Below are 24,613 nucleotides of genomic sequence, written 5' to 3'. Positions count from 1 at the left end.
AGCAACATATTCAAGCTGGGGGAAGATACCTCTGATTGGTCAGAAATTAATAACAGAAATTCGGGATTGGTTAAATGCAAAACAAGGGGAAAGAGAGGGGTATACAGCCAACTTAAACAATAGCAGAAAGAAATTTAACAAGAAACAAACTTTTGAAATTAAATTTTCTCCAAAAGAACAGTTCTTTTTCTTCGCACTAGGGTGCACTATTGTTGATCTTCAGTAGTGTCCTCTAGAAGAGAAAGTTCACACTTCTTACTACAAGCAAAACAAAAATACGTCGAAAATGACACAGTTCAAAAACTCTAAAATTTCCAGGTAGTGACATCTTCTGAGAAACTTGAAAATTAATACCATCAATAAAGTTCAGACTTCCTCCAGCAGAGGAGTTTCAATTGGCGCACATTTTAAATTAGCGGCGTGGAGGTGTACCGCCCGGTACACAGAGTATGAATGAAGAGGGCATCGTTAGACGAGTTGTTCGATCGTCTATTCTTCTAATCCGCATTCGCACATTGGTGAGCTGATCTAAACCGATTACCTTATACGTGACCCCTGGGTGGTGCTAAGCGAACAACAGCAACAAAGGTGAATTACAATGTGCCTAGTAATACAGGAAACAACGGTTCTTCCCAGACCATCAAATCCGAGAGAGAAGAAGACTGAAAAGTAAAAATCACAATGAAAGGGGAAACTTGAGATGACGTGAGAGAATTTGGTTAATTTTATCGAGAAGCAAGGTTACAAAAGATGGTAGTAATAAGGAAATAGGAATAGCGAAAGCAAAAGCTGCATTTAGTAAAAAGAAAATCCTCTTTACCACAAATAGCATCAGTTTGGTTACAAGGTAAAGATTGAAATAAACATATGTGTGGAGTGTTGGCCTGTATGGGTGTGATATCTGGAGAATAGGAAAAAATGAAAAGAAGAGATTAGACGCATTCGAATAGTTGAGCTACAGAATAATTTTAAAGATCAGTTAGAGAGAGAGAGAGAGAGAGAGAGAGGATAAGAAATTAAGAAATGTATAAGAAGGCAGGGGAAAATGATGTTATTTGGAGGAGCATGAAAACTAGAAATAAGCTACATTAGAATCCTAAGATTAGAGACAGAACTGGTGCTATTCAAAACTAAATTCATGCCTATACTAGCGTATGGGATAGAAATCATATGGCTGGGCTTAGTGGCTCAGTCGGTTGAGGCGCTTGGCCTTCTGACCCCAACTTGGCAGGTTCGATCCTGACTCAGTCCGGTGGTATTTGAAGATGCTCAAATACGTCAGCCTCGTGTCGGTAGATTTACTGGCACGTAAAATAACTCTTGCGGGACTAAATTCCGGGACTTCGGCGTCTCCGAAAACCGTAAACGTAGTTATTTAATTTAATTTCCGGGTCGAACCGTGTTGTACTTGTACGCACATCACGTACAGTTTGCCGACGTTTCGAATACATTGCAGTATTCTTTGTCAAGGCGACTGAAATACCCCTACTCGATCCGAGGTAATCAGTCTCCCAGGCAGAAATTACACTTCTAGAGTGGCCTTTTTTTCGGGGGGGCCGAAGCCCGCTCCCCCCGCGTGACTATCGACTCAATCTACATGGCCTCCGACATGCTATTATTTCTAAGAAGAAGAAAGAGATAGCAGGGAGGAGTGGGAAGTGATACAAGGAGTATCTGCCGGTTTCCGAGTCAGACTCGCTACCACGGCAAGAGTTTGTGTTAGGTATATGGTGTTGAAGTATGGTATTGAAGGGTCAGGGAAAAACCACATAGGCAGAAAGAAGAAAGAGCCTACATGTAAAACCTGACATCTTGTGATAGCACATGCAAGGATGTGGGCTGGATAAAGTCCAGAGGTTGTGTTAGTTAAGAATAGGTGTCATGCAATCATAACCATTTCCTTGCAATTTTCTGTTATTATGGGGATCAGTCCTTCTTGTCACTGCCGGGTCGGCTCGGGTCTGCTAGCGTCTGGGCTTTGGGCCACAGGTTCGTCCCATTGTCCAGCAGCCAGCAGTCCCTGGTGCCAAGTCTCCTTTTGGAGAGGGGGGAATTAGAGCCAAGCCTTGCATGCAAGGGGCTATCTTCTTCCTCCTGTCGATGTCCCTCTATGCGGTGTTGTTTGAACACACTTGTCACTGCAGATCTAAAACTAAGGTTATTAATAACATATGTATATACAAGTTCTCATTGGAGTGCCGGCTGTTTGCCTGCTCTCGTGTCCAGCGTTCAACCTAGATAGGAGTGAGATAACTTATTAGACAGATAGATATTAGTGCTGTTTATAGGGCGCGGGCTGTTGTTCCGCTCCCATGTCTCTGTAGGGGGCGGGGGTGGATTGATACGTCCTTGGCCGTCTGGCTGCGTTGCCGTCACCTTCTTAGGTTGTACTTTTTGTCAATCTTCCTCGCCTGGTCCCTGGGTCTAGGACAGCTGAAACCTATTTACATATTTACATAGGTGTCTGCAGTGTGTGGGTTTATGCGGTATATAGGTGTCAGCTTGGCGGGAGGGGGTTGGCTATCGGCCCCTCGCCCACCTAACCCTGTGGCTGAACAGAATGTGCTTCGGTGTAGGATACTTTTTGTACAGATCGACGTCGTAGCGTCCGATCCCGCTTATTAACGGGTTGATCTTATTACTCCATGACTTTCTGTACATATTTAGTGTCTGTTTACGTATTTGGTGCCTTATTGAGCTGACTTTCGCAATAGTGCGTAGTTGGCGTATTGGTGTGTCGTAAGGGAGTCTGGTCGCTGCTCGTAGGCATTTATTTTGTATTAATTCCAGCTTATCCAGGTTCGTCATTGCAGTGAACCCCCACGCTGGGGCTGCGTACATGATTATTGGTCTAATTAGAGCCTTATACATGTTTATGGCTACTTCCGTATTAATACTGGACTTTTTGTTCAGTATAGGATATAGCTGGTTAAGTCGTATGTGTGCTTTTCTTTGGATATCATTGATGTGGTGTAGCATGGTGAGCTTTCTGTCTAGGACTACTCCTGGGTATTTGACTTTGTCATGCCACACTATATCTTCGTTGAAAAGCTTTAGCGGTTTTATGTTGACTGGTCTGCGTGTGCGTCTGTTCTTCTTAGTGAACAGCACGGCTTGGCACTTGTCAACATTGACCTTGATGCGCCATTTCGTTAGCCATGGCTCGAGAGTTCTTAGTGCTACTTGTAGCCTCTTTCGAGCGCCCGCTAGCTGTGGATGTTGAACTGTGATAGCGGTGTCATCAGCGTAGAGGTGTGTGGTAGTGAGTTCTGTAGTAGGCATGTCGTTTGTATACAGGACGAAGAGGATTGGGCCGATAAGGGACCCTTGGGCTACACCCGCTCTAATCCTGCGTGTACTTGACAGCGTGTTGTGTACGTCTACTTTGAACTCTCGGCCCTCCAGATAAGATTTTATAAGTCTTATATAGCCTGGGTGGAATTCGTGGTCTATTAGTTTCGCTAGTAGGCCTTCGTGCCAGACTTTGTCAAATGCTTTCTGGATATCAAGGAAAACCGTTCCTGTGTCTCTTCGTTTGTTGAGACCTATGGTGGCTTGTTCTATGAATCGAGTGAGCAGTTGTGGGGCAGAATATCCGTTCCTAAAGCCAAACTGCTCATTGCGAATTATACCTTTTTCCTTGATATGCCCTATTAACCTTTTCAGTAGTATTTTCTCGAATACTTTACTGAGGGCGTCCAGAAGGCTGATGGGCCTGTAGTTGTTGGGGTCTGACTTGTCTTTGCCTGGTTTTCCGAATACGAGGATCCTAGCCCTTTTCCATTGTTCACGGTAATATTGGTGTTTGAACATTGCATTGAAGATGCTGGTAAGTAGTGTTAGGGCTTTGTGAGTTAATTTCTTAATTATAATATTCTGGATCTCGTCTGGGCCAGGCGCCTTCTTGGAGTTAAGATGACCTATAATCCACTTAATTTCGTGTATATTTGTCCTCTTAACCTCCGGCTTCGGTGCGTTTTCAAGGAATTCTGCTACCTTTGCCTCAGTTTGCCTGATGAAGGCTGGGTCAGATGGTATTTCGTTTGGAGTGAAAGCCGCCTCTATCGAGTCCGCTATGATTTCGGCTTTATCACGGTTCTCGTATACCGGGCCATTAGGTTCCTTAATGGTAGGGATGCTGTGTGTTTCTCGCGTGAAGTGTCTCGCTAGGTTCCACACTTGCCTGGTGTTGGTGTCGAAAAGTCTGAGGTGGTTGTTCCACTTTTCCGACCTGTATTCCAGTAGTTGAGTTTGTATTTCCGTGTTTAGTTCGTTTTTCATCTCGCGGTCTTCGTCTCTGTGATGTCGAGCCCAGTTGCGCCTGTGGCTGTTGCGCCTGCGTATTAACTCTTTTATGTGAGCTGGAATCTCGAAAAGAGGGGATTCTTTGTGTTTGCTTAGCGGTATGTTCGCAGTTGTGGCTGTTTGAATTGCTTCTACTAGGGTTTTGACTGCTTCGTCAATTTGGGCTGTGCTGTCTATTAGCATGCCTTCGCTTCCCGGTAGGAGTGTGTCTAGCTTGCGTTCGAATTTGCCCCAGTTGGCTGCTTTATAGTTGAGCCGGCGTCTGGGGTTTTTCTCATATTCCTCTGGGTTCGCATCTAGTGTAAATATCACTGGTTGGTGCCTCGACCCCAGGTCGTTCACTACCTTTATGCTATGCCTTTGAGGAATATGTCGCAATAGAGCTATGTCAAGTATGTCGGATACGTGATCGTTCGGTGCTAGGAACGTGGGCTCGCTGGGGGCTGTTACCACATAGTCCTGGGATAGCATGTGGTTATACAGCCTTGTGCCTGCTGGGTTTGGTTTCAGGCATCCCCAGGTGGCGTGTTTCGAGTTTAAGTCCCCTCCTAACACTGTGTTTCGATTTAGCCCTAGTACTGTTTCTATGTCCTGAGTGTTTAGGCTTGTAGGTCTGGAGTATGCTGCTATGACATTTATAAGTGTTCCTTGCACTGGTAGGGCTATTCCGCATGCCTCTAGCGTGACCAGCTCTGGCATGTCTACCTCCATGTGCTTGATGTCCTTCCTTACCAGGACTGCAACTCCTCCCACTTTGCTAGCCTTATCACTTCTGTGCAGTTTGTAGCCTCTTATGGTGAACTTCCCCGGAGGGAGGAAGGTCTCTGTTAGGAGAGCTACGTGTATTGTGTTCGCGGCTAGGAAGGCTTCGAGTTCATATTTCCTAGACCTCACGCCCTGGCAGTTCCATATTAGAACTCGAAGCTCCTGCGTGTTGTTATTATTATTATTATTATTATTATTATTATTATTATTATTATTATTATTATTATTATTATTATTATTATTATTATCTTCGTTGGGTTGTTCAGCCATCCGGGGTTAGGAGTTCGGAGATTGCATTAGCCAGGTCCCTTAGCCAGGGGTAGGGGAGCATGTTGGCCATCATAACCCCAGTGGTTATGGCTACCGAGAGGTTCAGGTTCGGAAAGAAGGTTTTCAGGATTTCTTCTATCCTTTCCCTGAACGCCTTTACTGCCATGTTCCCCGCTGACTCTTGTGCCTGTTCCTGTGGTGTGATTGGTGTGGTGAGAGGGGGGGGGGGGAGGCGAGGGGGGTGGTGGTGCGGATGCCGTCTGACTATCGGCAGGTTCTCTGCGGGGGGTGGAGCTGGCCTGGGGCGGGCCTTCTAGCAGCTTGGGAAGTGCTGGCGTGGACTTAACCTGCCTTTGCTTGTTAACATGGGACTGGGCCTTCTTGTTGTTGTTGTTTGAGGTCTTAGCTCAGACGGCGGTGGGGGCTGGTTGGGCTGAGGGCCCGGCTAGAGTGGCCTTGATCCTGGCCTTTTATATCCTAGCCTTTCTGGCTGACGTAAGCCCGGGCCGTCTCGCGAGATTTCTGGAAAGTATGCGTCACAGCCAGGTAGTGGGGACTTGCCCGCGCTGTTATGTAATGGGGTTGCGGCCCGTGTGTTTATGTTGTGGTCTGTATGTCTTAAACTATGAATGATAGGCATCCAAGAATTACTGATTTTATATCCTTCTTCTAAATTTATGTTGTTTGGATGTTTCTTGATTTCGATAGCCTCGCGGATTTTTCTTTCCAGATTCCAAGGGATAGATGCTAGGATCTTGGTCTTGTCAAATGATATTCCGTACCTAGTTTCGTAGGAATGCTTGGCTACTGCTGAAATATCTGTGTTTTGGTTCTTGGTGTGACGGATATGTTCTTTTAGGCGGGTGGAAATCAGACGTTTTGTCTCACCTACATAACAAGCTCCGCAGCTACATTCAATGTGATACACTCCAGGGACCTGTAATTCTATTGTGTCTTTTACTGGTGGTAGATAACGGGCTAGATTGCTCCCGTGAGGCCAGATTACAAAGCTTTGTGGACGACAGCCATGAACACTCCTCTGCCATTGTTCCGTTAAATATACACACTGCTCATTCCAATCAGTGCCTCAGGATAGGCCTTGAATAGCTCGAATGCTGTGATGAACCAATTTGTTACGTACCAGTAGTATCAGAACATTTATGAACCAGAGGAATGGCATGCTTAAGAAGAAAGCTATCTGACTCCCCAGCTAGTTCCCGCCAATATTCAGGCAGACTGTTATACTCGGTACGACCGGGCGGGTTGGCCGTGCGGTTAGGGGCGCGCAGCTATGCGTTTGCATCTAGGAGGTGGTGGGTTCGAAAACCACTGTCCACAGCCCTGAAGTTGGTTTTCCGTCGTCTCCCATTTTCACACCAGGCAAATGCTGAGGCTGCACAGTAATTAACGCCAAGGCGCTTCTTTTCCACTCCTAACCTTTTTCTTATCCCATCGTCGCCATAATACCTATCTGTGTCGGTGCGACGTAAAGCAAATTTTAAAAAAAATACTCGGTATTTAGCAGTAATCCCATCTATCGATATGGCTGGAAACAGAAGACACAAAGCACATCGCAACAAACAATGGTCAATGTAATGTTATTGTTGTTCAAAGTTATGAGCTTTTTGTATTGTAGGCCTCCACATTTAGTTTTCTTGCGACTCTGTGATATTAGGGCGTCTTACGAAATTATTTATAGCGAAGACTGTAGTTTCTTTTTCCTCGACTTTACATAACGATTTTCAAGAAATTCAGACAGACAGACAGACAGACAGACAGACAGACAGACAGACAGACAGACAGACAGACAGACAGACAGAAATTACGGAAAAGTAAAAAATGCATTTTGTTGGTACTGTGGACATGACCGATACAGAAATACCATTCTTTTCAAATTCTGAGCAATGTAGATTATCGGCCTAATGATTGGTGCTCGTGGCACAATACCTGCCTTGTTCGTAGAATTCTGGAAAAAGTTCGACCTGCCCATCAACAGCATTGAAAGAATAGTTACCACCACCATACGTGGATCAGTACAAATCCTGAAATCTCACCTGTTCGGACCTCCATAATCTAAGAAATCCTTATTATCACTATATTTCTATATGATAAAAACTTTCTCTATCCTGATATGCTTTACTTTGTCCATTGTGGCAACCCGTAATTGCGGGAAGTCGTTGATTCGTTCAATAAATAAATAAATAAATAAATAAATAAATAAATAAATAAATATATATATATAGATGTACGAATTCTTTATTATCTGGAGGTTCCTGTCATCTGGGCAAATACGTTTCAAAATTTCCAGTAGTTCACTGTGTCGTAGTCCGGCTCCATGGCTAAATTGTTAGCGTGCTGGCCTTTGGCCACAGGGGTCCCGGGTTCGATTCCCGGCAGGGTCGGTAATTTTAACCATAATTGATTAATTCCACTGGGGCTGGGTGTATGTGTCGTCTTCATAATCATTTCATCCTCATCATGACGCGCGGGTCGCCAACGCACGTCAGATCAAAAGACCTGCATCTGGCGAGCCGGATTTGTCCTCGGGCACTTCCGGCACTAAAAGCCATACGCCATTTCATTTCATTTTTTTCACTGTATTGTACTTGTTAAATACTGACAGTTTAATCATTTGTAGCTAGACAACATTTTACGATTTCATTTTCTTGGACGATAACGGCAGTTGTTTGTTTTTCAGAATGAGTGTTCAAGACGAGGACCTCAACAGCGTTCCCGAGAGAATCCTGTTACTCAAGATAATGTCATATCCGAGATCAACAAGCTTAGATCTGCCCTTGTAGAAGAGCGACGTCTGAGACATGTGGCTGTTGATGAATGGAGACAGAAATATGACTCCGTGGAGGCTTGGAACAAGAAGCTTGTCGGTGTCCTGGCAGCGTTCAAGGAATCTCTACACGAGGAACAGCAGCGCCGGCAGCAGGAGACGGCGGAGTGGAGACTCGAGATGGAGACCATGCGACAGAGATGGCAAAGTACTGACCGACAGGGAGACATCGTGGCTGATGTACAAGTCCTCCGACAAGCGCTGGCTGAGGAGCGACGACAACGCGAGCATCTCGAAAGAGAATACAGGTCTGAGCTGAACAGACTTCGACAGGTTACCAACACGCAACCTGTAGACATGAGCTGGAAGAACGATATATCAGCGGAAATGCAATTTCTCCGACAGGCGCTAGCAGATGAGAGACAACTTCGAGAACAACTTTATAATGAATACTCCTCTGAAATTAACAGGCTTCGTCAGTTTTCTAACGAGTGGGAAAATGATATCCAGAGAAGATATCTGGAAGGACAGAGCAGTGAAGTGGAAGAGTTAACAAGAGCATTGAAAGAGGAACGTCTCAACCACCAGCAGAGAGAGGCGGAGTGGGCGGAGAAGTATGAACGACTGGAACAGATGTGTCTAAAATTTACTCAGTGGAAAATTGAGTACGGAGGAGAGGTGCAAGAGATGAAGGATATGTTGGCGAAAGAACAGGACAAAAGGGATCAAGAAAGCGAACATTGGAAAGCGATGGTAGAAAACTTTCCTAAGCGGTGTTTAGCTGAACAGCATCTGAATAAAGAACTAGAAGAACTGAGGACAGTGCTGGAAGAATACAAAAATTCAATAGAACAAGAAACTGAAAATTGTAAAAAGGACATCAGTGGTTTCAAGGAGTTTTTGTCGAAAGAGAATGTGATGATCAGTGGGGTATGGGTTGATCAGTTAAAGAAGATCGAAGATCTTAGGAATGAAATGAATGAAAGGGTAACTGATGTAACGAAAAACGTGTCGTTGGTTCGATTACAGTTGAAAGACGTTGAAGATTCCCTGCTCAAGCGTGAAGACTACTTACACACAACCGCACAGAAACCAGGTATAGTGATCTTGGTCATATGTACCGCTTGTGTTACAAGTTAAGACATCATATATTCATTTCTATTATTTTTAGTCTGCATTTTGTGTTAGCACCTAAAACTTCAAAGACAAAGCTCAGTATTCAGATCCAGGTCGTGTTAGAAAATTGAATTTTTGGCAGTTCAGCAAGTATTCGTATGTTTTACTCCTCTTTGGAAAACTGGTTTCTATAAACAGATTATTAGGGCAAATAATGGAAGAAAGTTTTGCAAGATGAGTTTCCTTTTTTATATGCAGTATTTGGTCATTCTAATTTAGATATTTTCTGTCTGTTGAGGTTGTAAGTTTTACCAAGAGGAAAAGTCCTCAGTTTTAATTACTATGTCGATGGGGTGATAGTACCTCACAGAGATCACTGTAAATAGCTACATATGGAAAGATCTTCATTGGGGTAAATAGTTATGAGTACTTAGGGGTTGTAATGTAAAGGAAAGGGCGTGTAAGACCGCGATCAGAGTATGATTCCAGTGTATGGGACCCCACGCCAGGATTACTTGAAACGAGATCTGGAAAAGATCCTAAGGAAAGCAGAACGATTTTGTTCTGGGTGATTTCCGACAAAAGTATAGTGTTACGAAAATGTTTGACACTTTGGGCTGGGAAGACTGAGAAGTAAGGGGACGAGCTGCTCGATTAAGCGGAATGTTCCAAGCTATCATGAGAGAGATGGCTGGGAATTACATTAGCAGACGAAAAAGCTTGAGTGGAGTTTCTTAAAGTAGGAAAGATCATAATTTGAAAATAAAGTTGGAATTCAAGAGTACAACTTGGGGAAGGCGCTCGTTTATAGGAAGAGGAATTGGGGACTGGAATAATTTACCAAGGGAGATGTTCGAAAAATTTCCAAGGAAGGACCAGGTAAACATATGACAGGGAATCTGCCACGTGATCTCTGAATGCAGATCAGTCGTGATTGATTGATCAGCTCAGACTCTGGTTGGATTCTCAATTAGTACCACGGAAGTTTATGCTGTTATAGTGGAAACCGTAAAAGATTATGACAGCGCTTAAATAAGGTAAACTGGTAAAGATGAGGAGCAAGGAATGGAGTCGCTCTAAGAATAATGACAAATAACTTTCATCATCTTACTAGATGTGAATCGGAGGAAGAGTATCGACTTTTGGCTCCCAAGATTGCGGGCTCAAACCCGTGGACATAGTCGGATTTCGGAAAAACATTCGGTTGACACCATGTCGTACGATGTCGTACATTTGATGTTTACTAGACAAAATGAATTGCAACACTGTCATCCAGAGATCCAATTCTCTGCCATCTGGTAGAGAAAACTTTACTCACTTCTGTCTAAAAGAACTTGTCATTTATCTCAAGTATGATAGTAATAATAATAATAATAATAATAATAATAATAATAATAATAATAAAACTGTAATTAGACTTGAAGCATTATATGCAGTAGCATACGTAACACTTCGAAAACATGTATGTATGTTTAGTCATCAGCCCGAAAGCTGGTTGGATCCTCAACAGTTCCACCATGAGCTGTCATAGATGGCCTAGGCATCACTGAAGAGGCGTACTAGGGAAATGAGGAGTGATGTAGTTTCCCGTTGCTTTCCTCACCGAGCCAGAAGTTGCTATTACATATCAGTCTGCCAAGCCCACTGAAATGCATGCACCAACCGACCCTATGAGAAACAGTTTCACACCATTCATAGCAGGGACTGGCTGCGTAAGGAATGGCATTTAGCATCGCTCATACCTCAGTCACTTTCATATTGTCAAAGCCAAGGATAAGATAGAGAAAGATCAATGAAAGTAACAAAATTGCTCTAGACCATACCAGAAGACTTAGTGCAGTGTAAACACTAGGTCCCGCTAGCAAAGACATTTCGAAAACATAACCTACTTGAAAAACTGGTAATTAAGGAGAGCAGGATTATATGAAAAATTATTGGTCCAACCTCAAGGATGTTTACAGACTTCGGAGAACCTTAGAAAAATACACCCATACCAAAAAGATATGAAGCGTAGTCCGTAAAAAAAGGATAACAATTTATTCTCACCTCTTCAGATTGCCAGCTAAAAGAATCTGTAATCGTTTGTTATCCTGCTTCAGAAGTATCAAAACTATTCCTCCTTAGTTGGTGGAGGTCGATAAGGATCGTTTAAGGTATGCAATCACAGAAACGGACATTCAACTCCGAGCACCAATGAAACATAAAAAAAAAGTCCCAACTCGACTGGGACATGTTCATTCTGACGCTTAGAAGAAAGCACACTCCGAAAGAATGAAAACCTGGTGGGCCCGCAAGAAGACAAACACTTCAGATCTCGCGGTCCTTAATGGCCCTACGATGAAGATCCTGCACAAGGGTAGCAGAGGGGAAGAAGGGGAAAATAATGACCACAAGATAAAATTTTGGATATTTTCCTTTTCTTTCCCTTTTCAAAAAACAATAGCAAATAACAGTAGATACGTACAAATAGATAACAACGTTAAGTAATTATGATTTTACGCTACAGAATTAACTCTCAGAGATACATTAACGACTGGGGAGAACTAGCTCCCAAACACCCAGAGCTCAGTAGCCTTTTCTAAGTAAATACCATTTTTTGGTAGGTATAATCTGTTAAAACACCAGGGAAAGTGAGCTCACAATTTAATAAACTCTGTTTAACTTATAGTCCATAGGGAGAGCGAACTCCGAACTTTCAAGGTCCTTTCCTTATGTACGTTCTTTGACCTTTCGGTATACTGCGCTCCTCCGGCGTGGTGGGAAGAATCCGGCATTAAAGCACTCGCTCCTGGCATAGAAGTTCTTGTAACTGATGCCGATGCGTTGTCTTGGACCGGAAAACAAGAGTCGTAATCGTCATAGAGTTCTGAAGATCCCCCTTTTAACCACCTGTCCATCTTCGTATGTGAAGATGAAAATCCACAGCCTGTTTCCAGTCATTCGACCGGGTCAGGAATGGAATGAATGAAGCCCCATCTAGCGGCGAGGATAGGAATTGTGCCGGCTGCCGAAGCCTGTCGCACTCCTCTGGGGCAATGATTAATGTATGACAGATGAAATGAAATGATATTGGAGAGTGCTGCTGGAATGAAAGATGACAGGGAAAACTGGCGTACCCGGAGAAAAACCTGTCCCGCCTCCGCTTTGTCCAGCGTAAATCTCACATTGAGTGACCGGGATTTGAACCACGGAACCCAGTGGTGAGAGGCCGGTGCGCGGCCACCTGAGCCACGGAAGCTATCTTCGTATGTACCTACTCATAATAAGTACTTTCACCTTTTAAGACTGCATGTCAAGACTTGTAACAGTACTTTGTTAAAACAGTTAATTTACCAACAATGAAAGTGCGTTCTTTTAAAATAATGGAAGAAGCCAATATGCAAAGTTCAAAGTTCTGTTAAGATTGACTTGGAAACGAAAGAGCCTGTAAAAACGTTTTAGCTCTAGGGTTTTTCAATCGTGAAATTACCAGCGTTTCGCCCCAGTGTAGCAGTGGGCTCATCAGTTGGAATGCTACACCTTTCCAAGACGCTGGCGCTAGTGGGCCATTGAGACAACACTGCAAACCTCTTATGTAGGCCAATGCAGTGACGGTGCGTTAGGGGAAGCATGTGCCTCACCGAGCTCGATAGCTGCAGTCGCCAGTATCCAGTATTCGGGAGATAGTAGGTTCGAACCCCAGTGTCGGCAGCCCTGAAAATGGTTTTCCGTGGTTTCCCATTTTCACACCAGGCAAATACTGGGGCTGTACCTTAATTAAGGCCACGGCCGCTTCCTTCCCACTCCTAGCCCTTTCCTCTCCCATCGTCGCCGTAAGACCTATCTGTGTCAGTGAGACGTAAAGCAACAAGCAAGCATGTGCCTCCACTTGAATAAAATCCTGCTTTTGGCCTTTATATTTAAAAAGAACGGCGCACTAGCCGCCAGCGTCTTGGAAAGGTGTATCATTCCAACTGATGAGCCCACTCCTACACCGGGGAGAAAAGCTGGTAATTTCACGATTGAAAAACCCTAAAGAGCTTAAATATTTTTAACATTTGCAATTGATGAAATTGAATTATGGTTTCCTTCTAGGAACCTTATTTTTTGAAAGAGCCTGTAGTTATAGAAGAAGCGGAAACAGTATCCATCGGAATTCGCGTGGTAAAAGTACAGTCACACGTAATTCCACCAAGAGATACATTTGTAAGGTTCACGCTGAATACCAACACAAAGTTTTCTTCAACACCGAAGGTAATTATGTGAAAACTACTGAAAGGAACTATGGTAGCGCCACGCTCAGTTTCTATGTAACATTTCTACAACTGCAGATTCATTCATTCATATCCTAAAGGAAAGGCCTTGTCGCTGCAACAACATTTGTCTCTCCTCTACTGAGCGTTTCAGGTCAACATATATATATTTCAAATTCAGCCTGTCCATCATGGAATCCAGATACTTCTTCCTCGGCCTTCCTCTTCCCTTCTTACCCGGAACTTTTACTTCCAGCATAGTCGTGAGGAATGTGTTACGTCGAAGTGTGTGGCCAAAGATTTTGATTTTCCTCTTTTTTACAGTGTTGATCAATTCCCTTGTTTCGTCTATTTTCTTAAGGACCCTATTGTTTGACTTTTTCTCTGTCCAACTAATTTTCAGCATCCTCCCCCATTTCCATATTTCCATTGCTTCCAGGCGTTTTATATCCTGTTTTGCTAAGACCCATGTTTCGCAACCATACAACAAAACACTCCACACAAACAGTTTGGCAAATTCTTTCCTTATTTTAATGTTAATGTTCCTGATTGACAGAAGCTGTTTCTTGTTACTGAAGGCTTGTTTAGCTAGAGCAATCCTCCTCCTGATTTATGTGGTGCACCTGTTGTCCTGAGTGATAATGTTTCCCAGGTAGCAAAATTGACTTACTTGTTGTACATTTTCATCACCTACCTTAATGTTTATTGGTATTTCCTGGAGATGAAGTCCCGAAATTACTAGGGTTGCCATAATCACGAAATCCAAAACCAGGACAAGACTTACGGTCAGCGTTATCGATCGAAGGAAATGGAAATATGAGGAATAAGGAGTCCTCGTGCACCTAAGCTAAGGGAAATATGCATTAATTAATTATCCAGAGTTGAGGAAGGACTGCTTCATTAAGAAAGCCTTTATTACCAAAAATGAGAATATGCATTAAATTATTCAGTACACGGAAGTTCCATTGTCATCATTTAAGCTTTTCTTATACCAATCGTATTTTTCAGAACTGTCTTCTCTTGCTAGGGGCTTTACGTCGCACCGACACAGATAGGTCTTATGGCGACGATGGGATAGGAAAGGCCTAGGAGTTGGAAAAAAGCGGCCGTGGCCTTAATTAAGGTACAGCCCCAGCATTTGCCTGGTGTGAAAATGGGAAACCACGGAAAACCATTTTCAAGGCTGCCGATAGTGGGATTCGAACCTACTATCTCCCGGATGCAAGCTTACAGCCGCGCGCCTCTACGCGCACGGCCAACTCGCCCGGTTTTCAGAACTTTGAACAGATGAAAGGAACTGGTTCTCAATCAGTTTATGAAATTCACTGCAAGTTACATTTTTCATATTGTACTGTATTTGGAACATTGCATTAACTGATTTTACTGTTAACCTATCCCTTTCTTCTGTCCATTGAGAATTCATGAGGGAAAAGACTCTCTCTACATTGGCGTTATGACCGGGAACGGAGAAATAAAATTCCACAATTTTCAGCAACTCTGAATACTGCTCACTAGAAATACAATATTATAAATGAAGAACACCCATTTCTTATGTGACATCAAATTCTCAAAACTTTCATCTTTGACCTCCCCCAATACACACTTTAATTTCAGTACTTGGTCAAAGAGAAGGGACTCATTCAATTTACGGCTTGTGTTTTCATGCATCCACTTGAATGTCTTTTCAACATTTTTCTATGAAGTTACAGTTTTTAGCAAAATCCAGTCAAAATGTTTAATATCAGACAAGGGCTTACTCCATTTTATCAAGTAATCAATAATAGTTTGATAGAAAAGAGAGACTTCCCCTAGAAATGTAGACTGCTGATATTGTGCAAGGTCAGACATTAATTCTTTAACTTTAGACGTAACGAAAACACACTGTTTTCTCTCTCCTAAAATTTGCAGTATATTTTCTACCTCCAATCTTACCTCATTCACTGATATGTCTTCCCTCTCAATACTGCTGACTAATAATAATTTCATGTGGCTATTTCTAGCCGAGTGCAGCCCTTGTAAGACAGACCCTCCGATGAGGGTGGGCGGCATCTCCCATGTGTAGGTAACTGCGTGTTATTGTGGTGGAGGATAGTGTTATGTGTGGTGTGTGTTTGCAGGGATGGTAGGGACAGCACAAACACCCAGCCCCCAGGCCATTGGAATTAACCAATGAAGGTTAAAATCCCCGACCCGGCCGGGAATCGAACCCGGGACCCTCTAAACCTAAGGCCAGTACGCTGACCATTCAGCCAACGAGTCGGACTACTGCTAACTGCCATCTAGAAAGGATTCCTTTCTGCATTCAAGAAGAGCAGATACATTTCACTAACAGAATCAGAAAATAATTTCTTGAGAAGGGAAGGACTCTTACCAAGTGAAAGAAAGTAAGACTTAAGTGCCTTAAACATGTGGATGAACCTCTCTATAGCAGGAAACATGGTGAGCCACCTGGTTCTTACATGTCTAAGTAGGTCCTTATGTGTCACATCAACAAATTCTGAAAATTCTTTTAGATATGCTACACGAACAGTATATATGGAGAAATAATTAAAAACCTTTATGATAATGCTCTCAATATCATGAGAGAGGACATCTGCACCAGTCTGAATTGCATTATGCAAAATATGAGCTGGACAACCTACTCCTAAAATTTCCCTATTCAGTTTATTCTGAAGTTTCTTGTACACATTGTTTTCTCCTTTTCTCGCAACACCCCCAAAGTCAGTATTCGTGTTATCTCCACCAAAAGCAGATACTTTATCACTAAGCCCATGTTCTAAAATGGCACTGTATACACACTTTGTTATTGTGCTAGAATTCTCACTGTCACATTCATTTAAATTTAACAATCTTCTTTGGACACCTTTGTCATAATCAAAATACTGCACAAGAACAGGAAATATTTTCAAATACTTGTGGTTGCTAGCATCAGTGCTAATACCAACATCATTGGCCTTCGATAGACTGTTCCTTGTTCTGTCTTCAATGAACGGTGATATCACGTTATTAACGATGGCTTTTGTTTTAGTTTTGGCGCTGGAAAAGTTTACTACAACTTTCGAGTCACTGAAAACCTGAGATATAATTTTTGAAGTGCAAGAACTGGAGTTGTATGAATGTGTTTTGAAAACGCTGGTGAGCTCTTTGGAAGATGATGAACCCACTGCCGTCTTATGCTTTTCGATTGCACGTGATTGAAATGTAGGAACTGTGAAGAGGAAAAACGTATAATAGAATAATTTTTCTAGGAAGACAACGATGTAGCACTTGCACAATTAAAAATTTAAAAACGATTTCAATTAGTCTCTGTATAAACGTAATGTTAGTCACCCGCAAATTTTGCAGAAAGCTTCATATTCAGTTCTTCCTCACTTTATACTTGGAAACTGTTCAGTATATTCCTCCCTGAACTTAACCTTTCGTCTAGCCGACATTATTAAACCACCAGGCAAACAATAACAACTATTTAATACAATATAACACAACTAAATCGCAAGCACAACAAACCATGCGAACACTCAACAAGCTAATCAAAGAGGATAATACTCTTCATTGCCAGAGGTGACTGACCGCCTACTGTATCGACAACTCGCAATCTTGCAAATCAAAGAGGATGTATACCATACCATCGGATATGACTGACTGCCCACTGTTTCGATATCTCGAAAGCTGTTCTGTTCTCTTTGGATTTTATATAATGTGAAGGCAAAGAGGTAACCTATTGATGCTTCTTTGACACCATTTTTTTAAATTACCGGAAGTTGACTTCACATCCAGCAAATATCGCGGACATTTGCCTTTTCGGCCCGGACATTTTCACTTACGCTAAAATCGCGGACTGTCCGTGAAATCCGTAGCGTATGGCAATCCTAGAAATTACAGAACTGGCAATCTCAGATACGATCAGCTGGAGACCTGTACGTAGCAAACGACAAGCACCCGCTGGAGCTTACCTTTCACCAACATCAACCTCTCAGAAACGTGTTTGTAAGCTTGAAGGAAATGAGGCCTCATGCCGCGAGCAGTCAAGACGAAATACGCAGCTAATTTTACTATTGGAATGTGCTGAGGCAGTGACGCCATCCATGTGCCTGCGTTGTGAGATACATCCTCAATATTATCTTCAGGAAAGGAAATAATAATAATAATAAAAAAATAATAATAATAATAATTGTTACGGGGGATTCCGTGGTTCGGCAGAGGTGAAAGAAGGTGCGGGCATGAATGGGTCTACCTACTACAACCAAAAGATTAATTAAAAGCTTCCTTCCTTTTTTAAAGGCAAAACATGAACAACCAAATCGCTAAGCGACGGCATAAGATTTCAGGTACAGTAGTTTAAGTACAAGATAGGAGAAATAAGAAAAACAACAAAATTTGTTAATTGAACCTCTGAGCTTGAAGCTCACGGTTTTTTACACAAGTTACTGGAGCACCATTGCTCTGTACACTCAAGAGTCAAGGAGACAGGTCTCCCACTTCCTTTTACAGAATTTAAATAACACTACTACAACAATGGACAGAGCCTCTATGCTCTATGAATATCTAGGAATGGGCTTTGAATAACGATGGTAAACCGTATAATAACTAACGATTGAAATATTAATATTATACTAGCCTAAGTACCCGACCTTCGTTAACGGTGCACGAAGTACAGAGGAAACATTGTGCATTAACTTCATTGGGTGAAGGCTGTGCTGAAAGAGAGTTATCGGCAAATTAAATCGACAAGGTTGTTTTCCCTGTCATCGTTCAGTCCAGCAGCACTCCCCAATATTTCATTTTGTCTGTCGTTCATTAATCATTGTCCCAGAGGAGTGCGACAGGTTTCGGCAGCCGGCACAATTCCTATCCTCGCAGCGAGATGGAGGTTTCATTCATTCCATCCCTCACCCGGTCGGATGACTGGAAACAGGCTGTGAATTTTCATTTTCACTTACAATGATCCCCATAAGGAAATTTCACTCCCATCAATGCAGTAATTAAAACTGAGGATTTTTCCTATATTTTGCGAAATTCACAACCTGACTTTTAACCCCACTTATATTCATGCCATTGGCAACTGTCCATCTCACAACATTATCAAGGTCATCCCTTGGTTGACTCGGGATTTTAAGCTATATTCTTATCAAAAGTCAGCTCAATCGGTTCGGAACAAACAAACAAACAAGCAGACACGATCTCATTTTAATTTATATAAGGATATAGGGTGGATGTTAGTGCAGGTCAGTATTACGGACGTTAATGAGCTCTTCCAAAAATGTGTTTGTGTCGGTATTGTATCCAACTATGGCAAAGATGTTCATATGCGGTCATTGCGGGGCATGACCTCTGAAATATTCAGAATTGTGTAATATGCTATTTACAGATAACAACGCTGTTTTAAAATTTTAAAAAGGTTTTGGATCTTGAACAAAATTTAACTAAGCGCCAAATAACTCATTTGCTACTTATTTATTTATTTATTTATTTATTTATTTATTTATTTATTTATTTATTTATTTATTTATTTATTTATTTATTTATTTATTTATTTATTTATTTACGCCCACATTGGAGCACTTAAATCAAACCCAAATACATTTACGTTAACAAAGAATTAACTGAAGGTTTAGCTTGCATCATCTTCTTCCTTTCCCAAAACCTCTTCATTCTGGCTGACCTGGCTGCCCTTTCTTCATCAGATATGACATATTGTTTGTGTTGTACAGTTTTTAATGACAATCTTATTTGTTTATTCTTGAGAATCCTTTTTTCTTCTCTATTTTCAATTTGCTTCATTGTAATATTCAGCTCTTCTAATCATTCTGAACTTCTTTAAACCAATTATTTTTTGTTTTATTTTTCCAAAAGTAATTAAATAGGTGTTTTATTATCCTATTATCATTTAATCTAGAAAGATGACAGAAAAAGGCAATTCTTCTTTTTCTCATCGTATCTATTATAGATTCACTTTCCCTATACACCACTGCATTAGGCAATAATCTCCATTGTCCATCCACCTGATGTTTTTATTAGTGATTGTTCTGAGTATCCTTCTGTCAACCTTTTGCAGTGTATCAGTTGTTGCTTTTGTGCTCAATTTAAATAGTGTTTCACAAGCATAAGTCGCTTCAGGTTTAATGACGGAACAGTAATGTTGAAGTTTAGCATTTATTGAAAGAGATTTTTTCTTGTACGTTGGTCATGTAATTCGTTGTGCTTTTTTAAACTTAAATGTTCTGCTTTCTATTGATGGTTTTTCATTGGAGTTCCAAGTTATAATTTCACCGAGATATTTAAACTTATTCACAATTTTAATTTGTTTGGTATTGGCTATGGTAATGGTTGGTGCTGTAACAGGGAAGGTTGGCATTATTTCTGTTTTTTCATATGAAATTTTCAATCCAACTTTTCTTGCTATGTTATCAAGTTATTCTATTTGCAATTTAGCTTCTTCCATATCATTAGCAAGTAGTGCAAGATCATCAGCGAATGCTAAACAATTGAGTCTTATTTTTCTGCCAGTCTTGATGTTAGGTTGACACATCTTATTCCATTCCCGCATGATTTTTTCCAACACACAATAATGGTGAGAGTCCATCTCCCTGCCGAAGTCCAGTATTAATGTCAAATGGCTTTGAGAGTTCATTTCTAAATCTGACTTTAGATTTAGTGTTCTTAAAGGTAATTCCAATAAGGCGAATAGCCTAAGTTTTGGATGTAAACTTATAAGAATAGATAGAAACAAAACAATTAAAAAGAGGGGTTTACATGGCTTGTTGGCTGCGTGGTTCGGGTCACGTACCAGTGAGCTTTCATTCGCGAGATGTTGGGTTCGAACCCCACTGTCGGAAGGTGGGAAGATTGTTTTCCGTGGTTTACCATTTCAACAGACAGATCTTGGTCAATTATACAATAGAATAGAATGGAATGGCCTAGTTGATATGTGCTAATGATTTCGCTGGTTTGTTTGTAAGTGATCAGAATCTGAGAAGTGATAAGTATGTGGTTCAATGACTGACTGGAGATAATGACATCCTCAAGGTATCGTACACGTCGCATGTTATGGAGGTTAACGCAGTACCTTAATTAAAGCCACGGTCGCTTCCTTCCCAGTCCTAGCCCTGTCCGATCCAACCTCACAACAAGACCTTTCTGAGTCGGAGCGACATGAAAACAACAGCAAAAATATGATTGAACTCAGAGGCATAATTTTGCATTCTTAGAGATGAGAAGTCTGGGAATATCAAAATTCTAGGACAATTTAATGTCAAAATAAACAATAAAATTATCCACAAGTCTAGACGATAATCACCAGTTAATCACCAGTAACATTGCTTTCCTTACTATCTTCTTGATAGCGAACAGTAGTGAAAAGTTATTTTGTTCGCACTCCTGCAGAATGTAATACAGATATCGCATGCCAGGAGGCCCTTTAATAACTTCAAAAAATATGTAGCCCTACTGCATAAAGACACCGGCTATCTCAGAAACAAAATCGAACACGATTAAGACCAAACCATCAGCCGGGTCGACAGGTCTAATAAATTATAAAATAAAATAGACCGCCTCTGTGGTGTAATGGTTAGTGTGATTAGCTACCATCCCCAGCGGCCCGGGTTCGATTCCCGGCTCTGCCATGAAAGTTTTGAAAAATGGTGCGAGGGGTGGATTGGGGTCAATTCAGCCTCGGGAGGTCAACTGAGTATAAGGAGGTTCGATTCCCACCTCAGCCATCCTCGAAGTGATTTTCCGTGGCTTCCCACTTCTCCTCCAGGCAAATGTCGGAATGATACCTAACTTAAGGCCACGGGCGCTTCCTTCCCTTTTCCTTGTCGACCCTTTCCAATCTCCCCATACCCCATAAGTCCCTTGTTCACCATAGCAGGTGAAATCGCCCGGGGGAGGTAATGGTCCTTCTCCCCACTTCTATCCCCAGACCCAAAGTCTCACGCTCCAGGACACTGCCCTTGGGGCGGTAGAAATGGGATCCCTCGCTGAGTCCGAAGGGAAAACCAATCCTGGAGGGTAAACGGATAAATAAATAAATAAATAAATAAATAAATAAATAAATAAATAAATAAATAAATAAATAAATAAATAAATAAATAAATAATAAATAAATAAATAAATAAATAAATAAATAAATAAATAGTTCATATGTTTTACTGGTTTTGTTGTTTGCTTGTAATTAGCAAACTGCATTAAGACTGTGGTTAAACAGTTTGTTAAGACTGTCTGGAGATAATGACGGCCTTAACGTATCTTACAGGACGCATGCTGTGGAGGTTAACGGAGTACTCCAAGAAGCTGGCCGATGCCAAAGAGAATGACACATCACTACACAGTCCTGTGTTCTACAGCGATCAGTACGGCTATAAGCTTAGGGTGAGTTGCATTATATTACATATTGGTAATAAAACAGGTTGTTAGAATTTCGAGAGTCAAATAAGCATGAAAAATACATTCCTTTAAACTCTTCTTTAGATTAATGAAAAATTTAAAAAATCTGTGGTGTAGTGGTTAGTGTGATTAGCTGCCACGTCTGGAGGCCCGGATTCGATTCCCGGTTCTGCCACGGAATTTGAAAAGCGATACAAGGGCTGGAACGTGGTCCACTCGGCCTCGGGAGGTCAAATGAGTACAGGGGATTTGATTCCTCCTCAACCATCCTCGAAGTGTTTTTCCCTGGTTTCTCGCTTCATCTCCACGCAATTGCTGGAATGGTACCTAAATTAAGGCCACGGTCGCTTCCTTTCCTCTTCCTTGCCCATCCCTTCCGATCTTCCCATCCCCCTACAAGGCCCCTGTTCAGCAAAGCAGGTGAGGCCACCTGGACGAGGTACTGGTCCTCCTCCCCAGTTGTATCCCCGACCCAAAGTCTCACGCTCCAGGACACTGCCCTTGAGGCGGTAGAGGTGGGATCCCCCGCTGAGTCCGAGGGAAAAGCCAACCCTGGAGGGTAAACAGATTAAGAAGAAGAAGAAAATGAAAGCCGTAGTGAGTTCAGAAAGACGAGGCGGAAATAATTGATCGCAATTTTATATTTCTTCGAAACTTAGCAACTATCTGAATTGCGGAATAGGCATCGTAATACGTAACTTAAATATGGGCTACCAGTAGTCCTTCTTCTTCTTCTTCTTCTTCTTCTTAATCTGTTTACCCTCCAGGGTCGGTTTTTCCCTCGGACTCAGCGAAGGATCCCACCTCTACCGCCTCAAGGGCAGTGTCCTGGAGCGTGTGACCAGTGAGGACCAGTACCTTGCCCAGGCGGCCTCACCTGCTATGCTGAACAGCGGCCTTGTGGGGGATGGGAAGATTGGAAGGGATAGACAAGGAAGAGGGAAGGAAGCGGCCGTGGCCTTAAGTTAGGTACCATCCCGGCATTCGCCTGGAGGAGAAGTGGGAAACCACTGAAAACCACTTCCAGGATGGCTGAGGTGGGAATCGAACCCACCTCTACTCATTTGACCTCCCGAGGTTGAGTGGACCCCGTTCCAGCCCTCGTACCACTCTTCAAACTTCGTGGCAGAGCCGGGAATCGAACCCGGGCCTCCGGGGGTGTGCAGCTAATCACACTAACCCCTACACCACAGAGGCGGACTACCGGTACTCCTATTGTATATAAATATGAGTAATGGTATCGATTTCCTTATTTATGATTGGTAATTACCGCCTATGTGGTGCAGTGCTTAGTGTCATTAGCTGCCACTGCCAGAGGCCCGGGTTCGATTCCCGGCTCTGCAACGAAATTTGAAACGTGGTAACGTGGTCCACGAAGCCTCGAAGTGGTTTTTCGTGGTTTCCCACTTCTTCTCCTTGTAAATGCCGGGTTGGTACCTAACTTACGGTCTCGGCCACGGCCGCTTCCTTCCCTTCCAATCTTCCCATCCCCACAAGGATCCTGTTCAGCACCGCAGGTGAGGCCTCCTGGGCGAGGTACTGGTCCTCACTGGTCACACGCTCCAGGACACTGCCCTTGAGGCGGTAGAGGTGGGATCCCTCGCTGAGTCCGAGGGGAAAACCAATCCTGGACGGTAAACGGGTTAAATCAATTACTGATTTCACGAGGATAACTCTTCCTGTTATGCAGATTATAATATGACATGTAAATGAAAATCCACAGCCTTTTCACCGGGTCAGGAATGGAATGAATGAAGCCCTCATTTAGCAGCGATGATAGGAACTGTGTCGGCTGTCGAAGCCTGTCGCACTCCTTTGAGGTGATGATAGATGATTGAGAGATGAAATGAAATGATTTTGGAGAGTTTTGCTAGAATTAAGACAGGGAAAATCGCAGTACCCGGAGAAAAACCTGTCCCGCCTCCGCTTTGTCCAGCACAAATCTCACGTGGAGCGACCGGGATTTGTACGACGGAACCCTGCGGTAAGAGACTGACGCACTGTCGCTTGAGCCACAGAGGTTCTTGTATAATATGAAATTATTTATTGAATTTCTCTGACACATCTTTACTAAAACAACCTTGTAGATTTTATTTGTTGTTAACTCTCTTTCAGTACAGCTTTCACTCAATGAAGTTAATGCACATCGTTTCCTCTGTACTTCGTGCACTGTTAATGCCTTGCAGAACCAGATCGATGTCCAGTATTGGTGGTGGTGATGATTACTGGTCCAAGGGGAAGTACATCTGGACAACCATCTTCTATTGGCACTAATCAGAAGGGAAAAATGAAAAAAAAAGTCCGACACTTCCAAGAATGAAGTGAAGGTATCAATAAAAGAAAGACAAGGGCCACGAAGGGCGTGAAAATGAAAGACTCCCTAGGCCTAAAATCCTAATACTGTGGGGGTGGGAGTGGGGGTCGGAGGACAACAAGAGTTGATCAAGCGAGGTCAGATATTAAAAAAGAAACTTTTCCCTTTGCGAAATGCTAATGATCGTGAACATGTCTTTCAATAAATGAAACTCAAATACAGTGGAACCTCGAAATCTCAAATCACCTCGGGAGATAAATTTTATTTCGAGTTATATAAATTTCGAGATACAGAGAATACCATTTTGAGCATGTATAGCACATAATTGAGTTATATGTATCTACAGGCTTATACTGAATACATTTACAAATATACAAGCAAACTCTATTTTACGGCATCATTTTTTTTCAAGTTGCTTTACGTCGCACCGACACAGACAGG

General features: G+C 42.3%; 1 protein-coding gene across 1 annotated transcript in view; it reads left to right on the top strand.

Moving 5' to 3' along the window:
* Traf-like (TNF-receptor-associated factor-like) overlaps positions 1 to 24,613 on the top strand; it is a 125,712-nt gene that overhangs the window by 88,143 nt on the left and 12,956 nt on the right. Inside the window, 2 exon segments of the mRNA XM_067144646.2 lie at positions 8,039 to 9,221; positions 21,728 to 21,843. Of these exon segments, the coding sequence (XP_067000747.2) occupies positions 8,039 to 9,221; positions 21,728 to 21,843 (1,299 nt within the window).

This window comes from Anabrus simplex, chromosome 3 (genome assembly GCF_040414725.1).
Source record: "Anabrus simplex isolate iqAnaSimp1 chromosome 3, ASM4041472v1, whole genome shotgun sequence".
Lineage (NCBI taxonomy): Eukaryota > Metazoa > Arthropoda > Insecta > Orthoptera > Tettigoniidae > Anabrus > Anabrus simplex.
This window is presented reverse-complemented; position numbering and strand designations above follow the sequence as displayed.